The 16,996-nt window shown below is 40.4% G+C and overlaps 1 protein-coding gene across 9 annotated transcripts in view; it reads right to left on the bottom strand.

The window, feature by feature from the left end:
- CHD2 (chromodomain helicase DNA binding protein 2) overlaps positions 1-16,996 on the bottom strand; it is a 134,696-nt gene that overhangs the window by 91,122 nt on the left and 26,578 nt on the right. For all 9 annotated transcript variants that reach the window (XM_032391984.1, XM_032391986.1, XM_032391992.1 and 6 more), the window contains one exon: positions 3,662-3,893. In XM_032391984.1, coding sequence (XP_032247875.1) covers positions 3,662-3,893 — 232 coding nt within the window. The remainder of the gene's footprint in view (positions 1-3,661; positions 3,894-16,996) is intronic.

The raw sequence follows: 16,996 nt of genomic DNA, 5'->3' as shown, positions 1-16,996 counted from the left end.
GTTACTGGAACATGTATCTCCACCTAAGAATATTCAAGTAACTAAATATCAAAAGGGTTGTTTTGTGTTAGCTTTGTTTAGAGATAATAAAGTACCATTTGTATTATCCTGGAACACAGTGAAGTTTAACAACGCCTCTTCTTTACTGAATGACTCTTAAAACTACATGGCACACTGATTACTCATCATTAAAATATGAACTTACAGTTGAATAACACGGTAAGGCTTCTACTAAAGACAAAGTCTTTACTGATGAATTTTAAGTCCCTAATGCTTTCCAGTTTCAGCTGTGACTGCACACTGACCCATCTGGGAACTCAAAAAACAAGCAGGTTCCCAACATGTCTAATTAAGTAAGAATCAGGACATTTGTCTATTTCTTTAAATTCCTCAGGATGCATAACATGCCAGAAGCACACATATTGGGCATTTCTGACACTCAGCTAGAAGTTCCCAGAACGAGCACCACTGCCACTCTTTCTCTGGAACATTCCATGTTATTCTCCAACAGTAGTTACCCTTTGCTTGATTTTCGGGACTTGATTTTTAGTAACAATCCTCACTAGTGATCCAAAAAAAAAAGCAGGGACACCTGGCTGGCTCAGTCACATGCAACTCTTGATCTCAGGGTTCTAAGTTCAAGCCCTATGTTGCTTGCACAGATTACTTAAAATCTTTAAATAAGTAGGCAGCTCTTTCTGCCCATGGGTCCTATTCCCGTGCTTTCCTAAAACCATCTTTTTGCACCATAAAGAAAGAAAGAAAGAAAGAAGAAAGGAAAGTTTAGTTGAAGAGAAAGGGCTATTTTTGACAATATACCAACATCATCTTATAAAAAGACTCAAATCAACAAATCTACAGAAAAAATGTAAAAGGCCCCGCCAACCTCTAACAATGAGAGTCTATAACCCCCAATCTCACTCTCCTTCCCACAGGTAACTACTACCAAGTATATCATGTGTTCTTTTAATGAAATCAGTCACACAGAGGCAAAATGAATCTGGACGGATTGTGGAACACTGAAATGAAGAAGTTAATAAACATGTAGAAGAAATGCCTGAGAGCCAAGATTAGAAATGTGGGTTTGTTGTCAAAATACAGGTGACAGCAAATGTCATGAAAATATTTAGAAAGTGAGGCCAGACGAGAAGCCACTGGCTGAGACTCATGAAGTGTGTGGAAAGTGGACCCCAAAAAAGACAAAATCGATGAAAGACAACTCAGAAAAACAGAATGTCACTAAGGCAAGGGAGGATATTACCAAAGTGCCTTAAAAAAAAAAAAAAAAGCCAAGTAAGCTGAAGAAAACCAAGGCCTCCAAAGAAACAAGCAAAATGTTCCAGGAAAAGGCATTTTAGAACAAGAATCCAATTTAATCACGTAATCCAGTGTTCTCAGTTTATAAAGGTGACAAATCCATAATGGCCTTAAAATAATCTCAGAGTCAAGAGGACAAAAGGTCCAACCAGAAAGAGTTAGGAATAACCAAGTAGCAGGAAATCTAGGTGACAGAGGCAGCAGAACACTGAACAAATCTGGAAGAGAAAGGAAGGGGACAAAAAGGTTTACTCTAGTCATGCCAACCCCGACCTCGACCCTGACCCCTTTCTGGACTTCTGCTAGAGCTATGAAATTTCTTTACTCAGCACAGGTATTTAAGGAGCTTTTTATAAACTGGGATGGCTAAATCATTTAAAAGACCACCAATTAGTTTTATCATTTTAAAATATTAGGCATCCAAGCTCAACTGCTGGGACTGTATTACAGGATATACTGTAACGTATACATATTAACATCATCCTGAGTTCATCTCCGTCCTTTTGAGGGCTATAATATCTAATTCAACCCTTCAGTAAAAAAGCTACCATGTAAAGGGATGTGTATACAGAAAACAAAGAGTCTTCCGCAGAAGTTCTCATTTTAGACTAGTATCATTAAAGTCACAATCCAATCATTCTAACTGGTTAGTACACCCATCCCCGAGTTAACCTTATTATTTAACTTCTTGGAATTGAAGGCCTTAACTTTGAAAGTATATTTTAGTATTTCTGCCTGAAGCTGTACTTCTATTTTGAAATTCAGTCTTAGTAATGGTTTCCCTTCTTTGTTCCCTTTTATTTTTTTATATAGGATTAAATATATAAGGTCTTAAAACTTAACCACTGTGAATCCTGATCAACACAATTTCAGTGAAGTTTTAGACACTACGTTAAGTAATCGTTTCTATGGTTTCCTTTCATCTCTGCAAGTAAAGAACTCTTCACTGCACAGATGAAAGTTATATCCACACTTTTTCCACCCACTATACTTCCTTCAAAAGTATGCGGTGGTGTTCTGAAAAGAGCACCTGATCCAGATGTAGAGGAAACCAGGCTCTGACATTTACACTCTGAAGATTGCCAAGCAAAGCCTTCTGCTACAAGCCTGGGTAGTAAGTTTCTGAGTTTAGTGACACTCAGAGCAAAATCTCTAAGAGGAGCTTCTACACGCAGGGTCTTCTTGAATTCCTTCTTATGAAAGGTCCACCCACACATTGAGCAGGGAACAAGGTACAGTACTTGAGTGTCTGAAAGTCACTCCTCTGTTGACTAAAGTAGCAAGGACAGCTTTCATTTTCCTACCCTCACAGCACATCTGTTGAAGCATCTGTTGAAGCTATTCTGCAGAACCTGCAGGTAATTTAAAATTGTACCACTACAAAAATCTGAGCGCTTAGATGAAGATTTCTATCTTAGAAAATAAAAACGGATTTTGCATAAAGCTTTTAATTTCATTAGGGCATTTTATTTTTAAATTTCTAAAAGAATATTCTTTCCTATTTTCAGTGACTGAAACACAATTGTTTCAAAATGGAATTTTAAAAGATCAGATGCATTCTTATAATTAGGCCAAGTCATTAATTTTTCCACAAAATGAATGCACTCCAAAGTTTGTGCATCAAAGAGAACACACTATGCACTTGAATTTTTGCTTTTGCATTCTTTGCTAGAAGACTCTTCTCTGTTAAGTGAACCATACCTACATTGCCTAGATGCAGATACTTTTTTTCCTGATAAGTATTTCTCTTCCATCCTTCAGGTAAGAAAAACTACCCTTATTCTTGAATTGTTATCATCCATCACTAAGCTTTACAAATGCTTCCATAATCATCTGTCACTAACTCTCTCTGATACTGTGCAGTATTGACTACTAAAATGTTAAAAACCAAACTATTAGGGGTGCCTAGGTGGCTCAGTTGGTTAAGGATCCAACTCTTGATTTCAGCTCAGGTCATGATCTCAGGGTCGTGAGATTGAGCCCAGTGTCGGGTTCCGTGCTGGGCATGGAGCCTGCTGAAGATTCTCTCTCTCCCTCTCCCTTTGCCCCTCCCCACTGCCGCTCGCTTGCTTAAAAAAAAAAAAAAAAGAAAATTATAAAAATTTGCCTTTTTGCCTTGTAATTTGACGGTTCATGTAATTATTTTCCTTATGGCCCTATGTCTACTATATCAAATAGCAGAAGAGAAAGCAGTCCCCGTTTATATCCAAAGGCAGTAGATTATTACAAAAGGTAGCTATAGTTTTCATTATCCAGATCCACTAATGAGTTTTCCATGGGAAACAAAGGTCTGCTAGTTTGTCCTAGCTAGCAGAACATTTTCACTGTATAGCAAAGTAGATACCTTCTTCACATCAGCTATCCGCTCCTTCTTAGAGGCTGGCTTTTCTTTAGCTTCTGGAAGGACTGGCTGGGATTTGGAACCCGCCGACTCACTTTCAGATTCCGACTGGCTCTCTGAAGACTCAGAACTGCTATTTGACTCACTGCCATGTCCACTTCCTGGATCGCTGCCCTGCTCACTCTCAGACTGGCTGCCTGAGTCTGAACCGGAAGCTTCTTCAGATGCTGAGTGACTTAATTAAAAAAAAAAAAAAAAAATTTTTAAATTTAAGAACTGCCACATAAATCTGTTTTTAAAAAATTTCACATAAATCTGTATTTTAAAAAGTGGTAAAATGATAGCAGAGAATAATTCTGGTAATACAAAATCAAAATCTTCAAATTCAGATTTATATTCTCATATTGCAAATAATGTCATTATTATCATTCCCAACACCCTTAGTAGCTACCATTTCCTGAGTGCTTAGATCATGCCATATACCACTTAATTTGTATAGGTTAGCTCTTTTATAAAACTCCAAAGAAGGATATTATTTTCTCCTTCACTCAGATGAGGAAAAACTAAAGCTCAGAAATAATTAAGCAAGTCTCCCAAGTTGACAGAGGCAGAATTTGAAACCAGGTCAACCAGTCTGGATCCACTAAGTCTTATTTGTTCAGTAAATCAGTCTCTCCCTCCTCAAGACAGACCCCCATACACACACACTCAAAGGAAAAACCCAACACAGAACAAAACAAAACCAAGACAAAGTTACCCAAAGAGTAAGAATGCAATCTAGTTGCAATTATCCAATCACTGGTTCTCAACAACAGGTGCAAATCAGACTCCTCTGGAGAGCGGTATGAAAACAAATACACATTCACCCCAACCAGAGGTCCTGCCTTGCATTCTCTAGCAAGGAGTTCTGGCCCTGGTAGACTTAACAGAAAAAAATAAAAAGAGCATTCTGAGTCTGATGTGAACCCCTAATCCAAAAAAGACCACTATCGGCTACCACACATTCCACCCCTTCCTCATTCCAAACACCCCTCAGGAAAGAGCAACCTAAGGAGGCAGATGACAGCAGAAGCCACAAACGCCAGAAGGCTATGGGAAGACAGGGTATCAATCCCGGGAGCCAAGTAGGCAATATGCCCTCCCCGTAGAGTAAAAACCAATTCAGGGGCACATTGGTAGCAGTGAAGTTACTTTAAAGGGAAAGACCTAAACTGGACGGACTCCAGAAAAAAGACCTGGGCAGTTCATTCAACTCTTCTGCTTAGAGCTGGAGCACAGGAGGGGGGGCAAGTAGCAACCCAGACCCCAGGGTTAACGGTAACTTAACAGAAGGGGCCTTGAGTTTAGCACGCAGGAGAGAAAAGACACATGGCATGAAGCCCAAGAGGGTAAAGAAGGGATGCTTTGAATTTACCACCACTGTATCTTCCCAACTAGCAATGAGGGCCTATCACTTGACAGACATGTCCACAGAATGGATAGGGCAGTACACGGGGACCTGGGATTGATCCCCCAAATCCCATGTGATCCACAGTAAGGACATTACAGCACAGGGGCCTTTTAGTTAAGATGAGGAAGCAATCAGTGAGTACGGGGGGGGGGGGGGGGGGGAGCCTAACTTGAGGAAGGGGAAAGAAGGGAAAAACCACATATTAATTGCCTAATCATCTAACAGGTACCCAGCATTACTCGAAGGACTTTATATGTATTATCTTGCTTATTACCCAGAACAACCCTATTAGGAATTATTATCCCCATGTGAAGGATGAGAAAACAGAGGGACGCCTGGGTAGCTCAGTCGGTTAAGCGTCTGCCTTCTGCTCAAGTCATGATCCCATGGTCCTGAGATCAAGTTCTGCATTGGGCTCCCTGCTCAAATGGGGCCCCCTACCTGCCACTCCCCCTGCTTGTGCACCTGCACACGCACATGCACGCTAAGTAAAAATAAATAAATCTTAAAAAAAAAAAAAAAAAAAAGGATGAGAAACCTGAAACAGCAGGGATCCCAACCCCCAAGCCTGGCTCTAATGCCCATATTCTATTTTACCACAAGGGTTCAAAACCTTAGCGACTCAGAAAATAAACCTTTTCCCTGTTATACAATGTCCAAAACCAGTCAAGCATCCCTGTAACAGGTGACTCAACACTTCCAAGGCCTCATTATACGGACTCCTTGGCCCTTTGGACAGTAAAAGCTGACTAATCCAGCTGACTAAGGCATCTTAAGTCACTTATTGTCCCCCTGTGACCAAGCATAATGTGGTCACAAGGCAAAGAAAAGAAGAGGAAGGCTGGACAGTGTAGTGCCAAGTGCAGGCCTCAGCATCCATGGCTCGGGTCTCGGTCCTAGCTCCTCTCTCACTGCCATGCCACTCTTTAACCTGCGCCATCCTTGGCAAGGTCATGAGGGCACCAAATGGCAGGCAGGACAGCAGGACCCTATAAATGACGAGGCCTTACCCAAACATTAGGATTTTCAGAATTTCACATCTAAGCTCAGGTTCCCCTTCTAACACAAAGTTCTCCCCAGCTGGCGCTCATTAGTGAATCAGTACCACACAATTTATGGCCATAGTTGGAATTTATTACCTTTGCCTCCACCATTCGATCACAGACAGTTTTAAAGGTACAGAGGCAGCTCCAGAACTTCCTCAAGAGGAGTTTAGAAAGAAATCCCTTTCGGGCGCCTGGGTGGCTCAGTCGGTTAAGCGACTGCCTTCGGCTCAGGTCATGATCCTGGAGTCCCGGGATCAAGTCCCGCATCGGGCTCCCTGCTCAGCGGGGAGTCTGCTTCGCTCTCTGTCCCTCATTCTCTCTCTCGCAAATAAATAAATAAAATCTTTTAAAAAAAAAAAAAAGAAAGAAACCCCTTTCCACTTGAAAGGGTGTTAGGAATGTACTTGGAGGCTGCCATTTACATAGCCAAAGCACCCACGTGCTCAGAGAGGCCTGGAGGATTAGGAGCTGGCTGCCCACCTCCCCCCCAGCCACCCTGCGCCCGGTCACTGGGAATACCCAATCTCAGTGCCCTGTGAAACCTCCCTCCACAAGTTCTCAAGACTCAGTGCTTCAGCCTCCCTTCCCCCACCCCCACCACTCCAGCCTTACCGAACCACTTGTAGGGCCCACAGGAAGCCCGAGTATTGCTCACCTCCAATCTCTGCTGGTGGCAGCTACCTCTCCAATTCTTGAAGCCTCGGGTATTACACCTTCTCAAGGAAAGCATTCTTTGTGCCCTCTCCAATCCTAAACTCAGTGCCTATTAAGTACTTCCCTAATACTCTGCCACAGCGTTACTGCCCCTGGGAACTCAAGCGGACAGCCTCACTTCCGTCTGAGAGTCAACCACCACGTTCCACCGGCTCTCCCCACTTTTAGCAATGACACACACCCCAGCCGGGGAACGGGCTCCAAAGCCCCAGCTGTTCACACCTATGCCTCTTCGCCTCCCTTGTGTCCCATCCTATACAAGTAACGTGGTCACTTGTCAACCTCCCCAACAGACCTGAGAGCTAAACTGTCTTCTCTGATGTTCCCTGTGCCTGGTGTGCTAGAGAACGGACAGGGGGACTCCCTGACTTTGCCAGGATACGCAATCTTTTTGAAACCCTTTTGAAATGAATGGTTTAGTTTTTTAATTACTATAATGCGTATTATCTCCAGACAAGAGATTAAGGCTAGAATCACATATTGGCAGTCACCACCAAATAAAACTGTCACAAGACCACAGGATGTTCCATGAAATACAGAACATTCCACCAAGACAGAAAATATCCAACTCTCAACTTAAAGAACAGAAAGCCACAAATAGCAGCATTAGTCTGCTGAAGATAACCAGAATAGTTCAGTTAGCTGGAAATCCTGCGAGCATTTTGTGCTGAAAAGCAGTAATCGCTGTAGATGTGATGGGAATGTCCCATGCCAGCACCTATATCCAGGTACGTATATAAGTAGGATCCTCACTCCCTTTAACTGCCTCATAATATGGATACACTACATTTCATTTAATCTGTCCCCTATTGATGAGACATTGAGGATATATTTTTTTTTAAAGATTTTATTTATTTATTTGACAGAGAGAGAGACACACACAGTGAGAGAGGGAACACAAGCAGGGGGAGTAGGAGAGGGAGAAGCAGGCTCCCTGCCGAGCAGGGAGCCTGATGCGGGGCTCGATCCCAGGACCCTGGGATCATGACCCAAGCCGAAGGCAGACACTTAACGACTGAGCCACCCAGGTGCCCCGAGACATTGAGGATATTCTTAAACGGTTCTCTTAACCAATAAGCTACAAATATCCTTGATATACTTCTGTATTTCTGTATTTCTGACTAGAATATTTGATTTCCAAATCGCTCACTGTAACCAACAAACTATAAATAACCTTGTATATGCCTTCTTGTGCAGCCGCCTACTTGTGTTTGTGTAGGAAAGCGACCTCTGGAAATGTAACAGTGTAACAATAGCTTTTAAGGAAAAAAAAAACACAACCATGTTTCTATCAACACCTATCTACGGGCATAGATACATTTTATTTTTTTTTAAGATTTTATTTATTTATTTGACACAGAGAGAGAGCACAAGCAGAGGAAGCCGCAGGCAGAGGGAGAGGGAGAAGCAGGCTCCCCGCTGAATGTGGGGCTCGATCCCAGGACCCTGGGATCATGACCTGAGCGGAAAACCAAATGAGCCACCCAAGCCCCAAGCATAGATACATTTTAATCACCAAACTGTTAACAGTGGTTTATTCTGTTGGATGAGTTATTTCAAGTATACTAATGGATAGGATGAACTACTTGTGTAATTTCAAAAAAAAATTAGTATGAAAATCAAACCTCTAAAAAAATAAACACCAAATTCACAACTGTACTTACCTCTAGAGGTGAGGGAGGCAGATGTGATCAGAGCATAATGATATTGATGATGTTTTGTGACTGAAGATTAGTGGTGAGTTGTAAGTATCAGTCTTTTCAACATTGAAAATGGTTCATAATAAATCCAGACAAAAGAACCAAATGCAAGGCAAGGGATAGAAGTACCCCAATCCTACACAAAATGAGCTACAGATTTGAATGAAAGACTGTTTTTTAAATTACTTCTGAAACTATCAAGTCAAATATGACTTTAAACATAAATGACTTATTAAATATAAGACTTAAAATAATATTCAGGGGAAAACAAAAGTGTTTAAAAAAAAGAAAAAGCCTTCCCACAGCTAATGTCATACTCAATGGTGAAAAGGCTGAGCTTTTCCCATCAGATGAGGCACAAGACAAGTGTGCCCACTCTCACCTCTCCTATTCAACACAGTACTGTTAAGTCCTAGCTAGAGCAATCGGGCAAGAAAAGGAAATACAACATAACCGAAAAAGAAGTAAAATTGTCTCTATTTGCAGATGACATGATTTTATATGGAGAAAATCCTAAAGACTCAACCAAAACACTGTTAGATCTAATCAGTGAAGTCAGGAAAGCTGTAGCATGCAAAATTAACATACAAAAATCAGTAGTACTTCTATACACTAAAAAAGTTTCTGAAAAAGAAACAAAGAAATTGATCCCATTTACAATAGCATCACCAACCATAAAATACTTAGGAACACATTTAACTGAAGAGGTGAAAGATCTCTACTCTGAAAACTTTAAGACATTAATGAAAAAAATAAAAGATGACACAAATGGGAGGCGCCTGGCAGGCTCAACCGGTGTAACGTGTGACTCTATCTCAGGGTTATTAATCAAGCCCCACACTGGATATAGAGATTACTTAAAAATAACTTAAAAGAAGACAACACAAATGGAAAAGTATCCCATGTTCATAAGTATGAAGAATGTTATTAAAATGTCACCATTACCAAGAGCCAGCTATAGACTCAATACAATCCCTATCAAGATTTCAGTGGTATTTTTTACAGAAGGAGAAAAAGCAATCCTAAAATTTGTATGAAACTGCAAAAGACCCCAAAGAGCCAAAATAATTTTGAGAAAAAAGAATAAAGTTGGAGGCATCACACTTCCTGATTTCAAGCTATACTATAAAGCTACAGGCATCAAAACAGTATGGTACTGGCATTTAAACAGAAAAATAGATCAGTGGAACAGAACTGAGAGCCCAGAAATAAACCCGAGCATACACAATCAACTAATATTTGACAAGAAAACCAAGAAAACTCAAGAGAGAAAAGACTGTCTCTTCAATAACTGGTGCTGGACTAGCTGGATATCCACATGTAAAAGAATCAAACTGGACCCATATCCCACACCACTCACAAAAATTAACGTAAAATAGATTAAAAACTTAAATTTAAGACCTGAAACAATGAAATTCCCAGATGAAAACACAGAAATAAAGCTCCTTAACAGTAGTCTTGGTAATGATTTTTTGGATATGACATCTAAAGTACCAGCAACAAAATCAAAAACTCAAGTGGGACTACATCAAACTAAAAAGCTTCTGCACAGCCAAAGAAACCACCAACAAAGTGAAAAGACAACCTACAAAAGGGAAAAGAAATATTTGCAAATCATATCTGATAAGTAGTATCAAAAATATAGAAAAGAACTCCTAACAACTCAACTCAACGGCAAAAAACAAACACATTAAAAATTAACAAATTAATGGGGCACCTGGGTGGCTCTGTTGGTTAAGTGGCTGCCTTCGGCTCAGGTCATGATCTCAGGGTCCTGGGATTGAGCCTGCTTCTCCCTTTCGCTCTGCTTCCCCCTCATGCACACAGGCACACACTTTCCCTCTCTCTCTCAAATAGAATATTTTTTTTTAAAATTAACAAATTAGGGATGCCTGGGTGGCTCAGGTCATGATCCCAGGGTCCTGGGATCGAGCCCTGCATCAGGCTCCCTGCTCAGCGGGAAGCCTGCTTCTCCCTCTTCCACTCCCCCTGCCTGTGTTCCCTCTCTCACTGTGTCTCTCTCTGTCAAATAAATAAATAAAATCTTTAAAAAAAAAAAAAGAGACCAACAGGTATATGAAAAGATGCTCGACATCACTAGTCAGTAGGGAAATGCAAATTAAAGCCACAATGAGGATTCATCTCATACCTGTTTAGAATGGCCATCACCAAAAAGACAAGAGATCAAACAAGGGTTGGCAAGGATGCAGACAAAACGAAACCCTCGTCCACTGCTAGTGAGACTATAAATTGGTACAGTCACTATGGAAAGCAGCATGGAGGATACTCAGAAAATTAAAAATAGAACTATCCTATGACCCAGCAATCCCACTTCTCGAAATATATCCAAAGGAAACAAAAACACTAACTCAAAAAGATACCTACATATCCATGTTCACATGTTCATGGCAGCATTACTTACAACAGCCAAGACATGGAAACAATCTAAGACAGACAAATACTAAATATCATATGGTCTCACATATCTGTGGAATCTAAAAAAAGAAATAAACTAGTAACTTTTTAAAAAACTTGTTAAAAAAAAAGAGATTAGACTGGTAGTTACTGGACACAAGGGTGGCGGAGAGAACTGGAGGAAGGTATTTCCAAAAAGTACAAACTTCCAGTTGTAAGATAGGTAAGTACTAGGGATGTAACATACAACATGATGACTACAGCCAACACTGCTGTAGGATATACTGGAAAGTTTTAAGAGAGTAAATCCTAGGAGTTCTCATTACAAGAAGAAAAAAAAAAAAATTTTTTTTTTTTTACTGTATCGGTATGAGAAGATGGATGGATGGACGCTACTGTAGGAATCATTTCACAGTATATGTAAATTAAACCACCACGCTATATGCCTTAAAATCATACAGTGACATATGCCAATTATTTCCTCAATACAACTGGAAAAAGTAAATATGATACTTCCTTTAAAAGAAAAAACTCTTAATAAAGGTATAACTCAATTAATTTGCGTACTTCTCTCCTAGGAGGGCAAGTTCCTAAATGTTAAAATAGAAAAGCAGTATTTTTTTAAAAAGGAAAAAAAAATATTTAAAAACCAAAAAAACTATAAATACCTCCACATTTAAATCACTGACAATCTAATTATTCCCTCAAAAGACACGATTAAATTTTATGCAGATTTGTTATAAAGACCTAATCATGATACTAAATCATTATCAATACATAACTGTAGCTTGTGATGCTGATTCAGACCAGGAGATGTGGAAAATCCACAAGACTCGACTAAATGGGTCAAATTGAGTTAGTGGTGGGGTGGGGGGAGTCCTTTAATTAAGCTTTCACCTAAACAAATAGAGTCATAAAATTACCTGATTTCCAAAGGCATTAATAGCAATAAAGCAATTAAAAATGGAATATTCAGGAATCCATCACATATACAGAATCCTCATGAAAAGTAAGTGAATCTTAAAATTACTCAAAATCTAATTTGCAGACAAGTCTTGTAATTTAGGGCTGAACAATCACAACACGGAAAATACACTGTAAAAAATAACAAAAGGGACTCATCAAAACTGGAATTTTATTTTGTTTTTTTAAAGATTTTTTTTATTTGAGAGAGAGAAAGAGGCAGAGGGAGAAACAGACTCCCCGCTGAGCAGGGAGCCCAACATAGGGCTCCTTCCCGAGACTCAGGGATCATGACCTGAGCCGAAGGCAGATGCTTAACTGACTGAGCCACCCAGGCACCCCAAAACTGGAATTTTAGATTCCAATACAAAATAAATGCTTGTAAAAAAAGTTTAACACCGGGGCGCCTGGGTGGCTCAGTCGTTAGGCGTCTGCCTTCGGCTCGGGTCATGATCCCAGGGTCCTGGGATCGAGCCCCGCATCGGGCTCCCTGCTCGGCCAGGAGCCTGCTTCTCCTTCTCCCACTCCGCCTGCTTGTGTGCCCTCTCTAGCTGTCTCTCTCTCTCTCTGTCAAATAAATAAAATAAAATCTTTAAAAAAAAAAAAAAGTTTAACACCTCTTTTCACTTGTGGATAGAAAAAGATTTGGTATCTCTTCAAAACCCTTTTTGAAGTTCGCAAAAATGGAGTGATGAAGTTTATTTTACAACTGTTCTTTGAAAGCAAGTGACATTAGCTATTGTTCCCATTTCAATTTTTTTATCGCTGTTTCCCGAATGGCCACAAGAGGTCAGCACAGCAACACTTCAGTTAAAGAAAAGCAAGCCTGTGGGTCCTCTGCCCAAGAGCTGCCATTTCAGCACTTGGGGTAGTGTTTATTTTCTGAAACTTACAAAATGGCTGAACTGTTTGGCAGAGGATGGGTTTTTTTAATCAGTGAAAGCAAAATCTGGGGAAAAAAAAAAAAAAACAGAAAGCAACCTATACTGAAATTCCTTAAAACTTACTTCCAGACTAAATTCTATCAATGATTTAATAGGTAATATTTATGGAACACTTAGGTGTCAGGCATATGCAAAAATTTTCCTCTCAATCTTTATAAAAACCCTCTAAGACAAATTATCCTTACTTACAGAAGAGGCCTAGCCCAAGTGTATACACATGATGTCATCCCACAGCCCCAGAGAATGGAATTCACATTGCCCCACCATCATACTTTCTTCAGTTAAACAAATCATTGAACCACCCACAGTTAATGCAGAGCAACTCCTTCTCAATCACTTCTTTGTGTTTTGGGAGGATGGAAAGGCAAAGATCATTAAACCATGAGTTTCTTATTGATAAAGAATACTAGATGCAGTTCCTTAAATAAATGGAACTGCATTTAAGACCTTTATTAAGACCTCCTCCACCAATGGTAGGTTCAAGTCCTACCATTCTGAAGAATACACGAGACACATTATAAACAAGGTTAAAAGACAAGTAACAGATTGAGAAGAGGAATTTCAATATAGTATGAGAAGAATTACACAGATCAAAGAAAAATCCATAGAAAACTGGAAGAAGGACAAGGGACATCAACTACAGAAAAACTTATGAAAAGGAAATTAAACCTCAGGGGTGATTTGAGAAGTGTATTATTACAACAGATTATTTCACATTCAACTGCTTTGTAGAAATTAAAATGTATGATAATACTAAGTGATGCAGAGAAAATAGGCAAGATAGTACTCATACACTGTTACTGAAAAAGCAATCGGCAGAGGCTTTGCAAAGCAACTTGCCATTTTCCAGTAAACCTCAAAATAGCCATATGAATCATTCAATTCAATCTGTGGATATATAACCTGACGAATTATTCAATTTGTGCAGGAGGGGGAAGTATAAAAATGTTCATGGCTCTGCTCATAAAGACCAAAAATATAAAGGAAATAAATGTAGATTCATACTATACAATCAACTACAAGTTAGACTAGGAATGGATTAGATCTATAAACATCAACACAGCAATTTCAAAACTATTAGATTTTTAAAACACATTACGCAAACAATGTAATTTTTAAAATGCCAACTTTTTATATGCCAAGTTCATGAACGTGACTAAAGAGAAGGGGTAAAATAGGATTTTAGCCATATCTAATTTGTTTAGAGCTTTAATTGTATTCTTTGCATTTTTCTGAGTTTTTCTGAATTTCTCAAAAAGGACTGTTTCTAATATTGCAGAATTGATCAGTATTCAGGAGCAGACCTTTCTGGGGTCTGACAGTTCCTCTGGAAGTTACTTCAAACACTGGTAACACCATGGCTCCTCTTACCAGAAAAGGAAAAAAAAAATGCACACAAAAATGCTGCTTACAGTTTCAAGAGATAAAAACTGAAGTCTCATCAGCACCTCCCAGATTCAGAAATTCAGTGCTAACAAGGGAAAAACATCGACCTGTAATAAGCATGCTCCTAACATTCTCAACTGGAGCCCAAAGTCATCTTGTCTCGATCATGCTACCTCTGCTCCCCCATAACCAAGTAACACTGAGTAGTCCTAAATGGCTCAGGAAGCATCAAACAAATGGCACCCATGCACATACACCACCAGGAAAAAGTGAGTGAGAGCAAGAAAGCCTGGATGAGGTACAAACCAGATAACCATGTCACGAACAGCTACCCAATTAGATCTGCCAGTGCACTAAGGATCCTACAAGAACATTAAGACTTTCTAATCCACCGAGTAGTGAAAGCAGGCACTGGGGGGGGGGGGGGGGGGGGGGGGGCTCTTTCTATAACCAACCATCTCATGTGGTGTATTTACCACCACTTTAGAGCCCTGAGGACAGATGGCCTAGTTTGACCACAAATTCCTTTCAGCCCTTTGGGTCTTAAACTTTTCTTTCCTTACTAACTTTTAGGCTATAATCTTAAGACTTCCATAAGGTAGCAAGTCCAACGTTCAAAGGAGGTTTAAAAGGCCTGAATGCTAACCTCAATAGTAAATGATTTCTGCCCAGTGTCATAGGACGTAAGTGGGGTCCCTGGATCAAGCCACAGAAAAACAATTAGAATGGTGAGAACTCCCAACTTTTTTTTAAAGATTTTATTTATTTGACAGAAAGAGAGAGCACAAGTAGGAAGAGCGAAAAGCAGAGGGAAAGGGAAAAGCAGGCTTCCCGCTGAGCAGGGAGCCTGATGTGGGGCCTGATCCCAGGATGCTGGGATCATGACCTGAGCCGAAGGCAGACGCTTAGTGACAGAGTCACCCAGGCGCCCCCCGACTCCCAACTTTCTTAATAACAACCAATATTCACTGTGGCAAGCACTTTGCTAAATATTTTAGACCACAGTTTCTGAAGCGTGGCATTATTGACATTTGGGGCCAGATAACTCATTATCTGTTGTGCAAGGCTGTTCCGTATGTGTTATAGGATGTTTAGCAGCATCCCTAGCCTCCACCAAGCAGATGCCAGGTGCACCCCAGACCCAACCAAAAATATCTCCAGACACTGCCAAAAGTCGGGGATGGGGATGTCCCTAGTGGGAAACCACTGCTTTCAGAAGCATTATTTTATTCAATTCTAACTTCCCCAAGAGACACATACCCTACCCTTTCTCCTTTTTTAAAAGATAAAGAAAAAAGCTCAGAGGTTCCTGCCCAAGATTTTACAACTAAAATGCAGAACAGAGGGCGCCTGGGTGGCTCAGTTGGTTAAGCGTCTGCCTTTGGCTCAGGTCATCATCCCAGGGCCGCACCAAGCTCCCTGCTCAGCGGGGAGGGGAACCTGCTTCTCCCTCTCCCTCTGCTGTTCCCCCTGCTTGTGCTCAATCTCTCTCTCTCCCCCTCTCTGTCAAATAAAATCTTAAAAGAAAAAAAAAGCAGACAGAAACCCAAATTCCTGTCCCAATTAGCCCTTATTTCCCAAAACAGCCTCAGCAGAAGAAACAACCGTGGTTGTTCAACCAGGTTCCTAAGCACATCCCAAACCCGACTGAATTCAAACTTACAGGTGAAAAGTCTGTGAATATGTTTAACAAGCAAAGTGACTCTTAGCAAGTAAATTTGGGGACTTAAATGCCTAAAATGCTATAAAGCTAAATTCAAAGGGAAAAAAATTTTTTTTAAATCAAGCAAGGGAAATAAGAGAATTTGACCCATCACTTGCCTCCCTCAAAGTCACAACTTACCAGCCATACACTGGCTCTATTTGAATGTCAAATAGCTTCTACTGGAAATGAAGACACTCAAGATTTTCAACACCCACCACCCACCACAATCAAGAGCTGTTTCCTTTCAGAGCATGTCTACAGAGCAACTGTTTCCAACCCTGGCTACACAACAGACCCACCTGGGACGCTCTGACAATGCCAATGATCTCCCCTGCCCTACTACATAACCCCTAAAATCCAAGCAGGTTTGGGGCCTTTAAAAAAAAAAAAAATTCTCAATGGATTCTCATGCAAAAGCTATTTGGGAAGTAAGTATGGGAACTAAGTTTAGAACAAAACACCAAATTAGAAGCCCCGTCCTCATAATCCATTGCCAAATCTAAAGTGGGGGCGGGGGAGCAATGGGAGTCAGACTGCAAAAGGACACAGTTCTTCTGAGATTTCCAGTACCTCCCCCTCCCAACCACCCTCTTTCCTGGTGAGTCCCCAAGCACCCTCATGGGAATCACTTCAGCAGCCACATATTAACTAGAAATGCTTTATGCAAAACGATGACTTTTTGAGCAGCACTGAGTTTCCGGCATCAATCAACCCTACAATGCATTCAGATTTTGAGGTTTGGTTTCTTTAAAATGCAGTTTTTTAAGAGAAACAACGTATAGGATAATTCCAGATTTGTACCATTTTCCCCTACATACAGTTTCCTCTTAGCCATCTAATTTGATGGCAACTTTTGACAAGATGCTTAAGTGACCCCTGGAGCCAACCTACCAGTGTTTGAATCCAATTCTACCATGTTCTCCCCCTCCCCACAACGCCTCAGTTTTTCTATTTGCAAAACAGGGATGGTAATCACACCTACCTCATAGGCTTGTGAAGATTACACACTTAACAC

The sequence above is a fragment of the Phoca vitulina genome, unplaced genomic scaffold, assembly GCF_004348235.1.
Source record: "Phoca vitulina isolate PV1807 unplaced genomic scaffold, GSC_HSeal_1.0 scaffold65, whole genome shotgun sequence".
Lineage (NCBI taxonomy): Eukaryota > Metazoa > Chordata > Mammalia > Carnivora > Phocidae > Phoca > Phoca vitulina.
The sequence above is the reverse complement of the archived record's forward strand: the minus strand, read 5'-3'. Positions and strand labels throughout refer to the sequence as shown.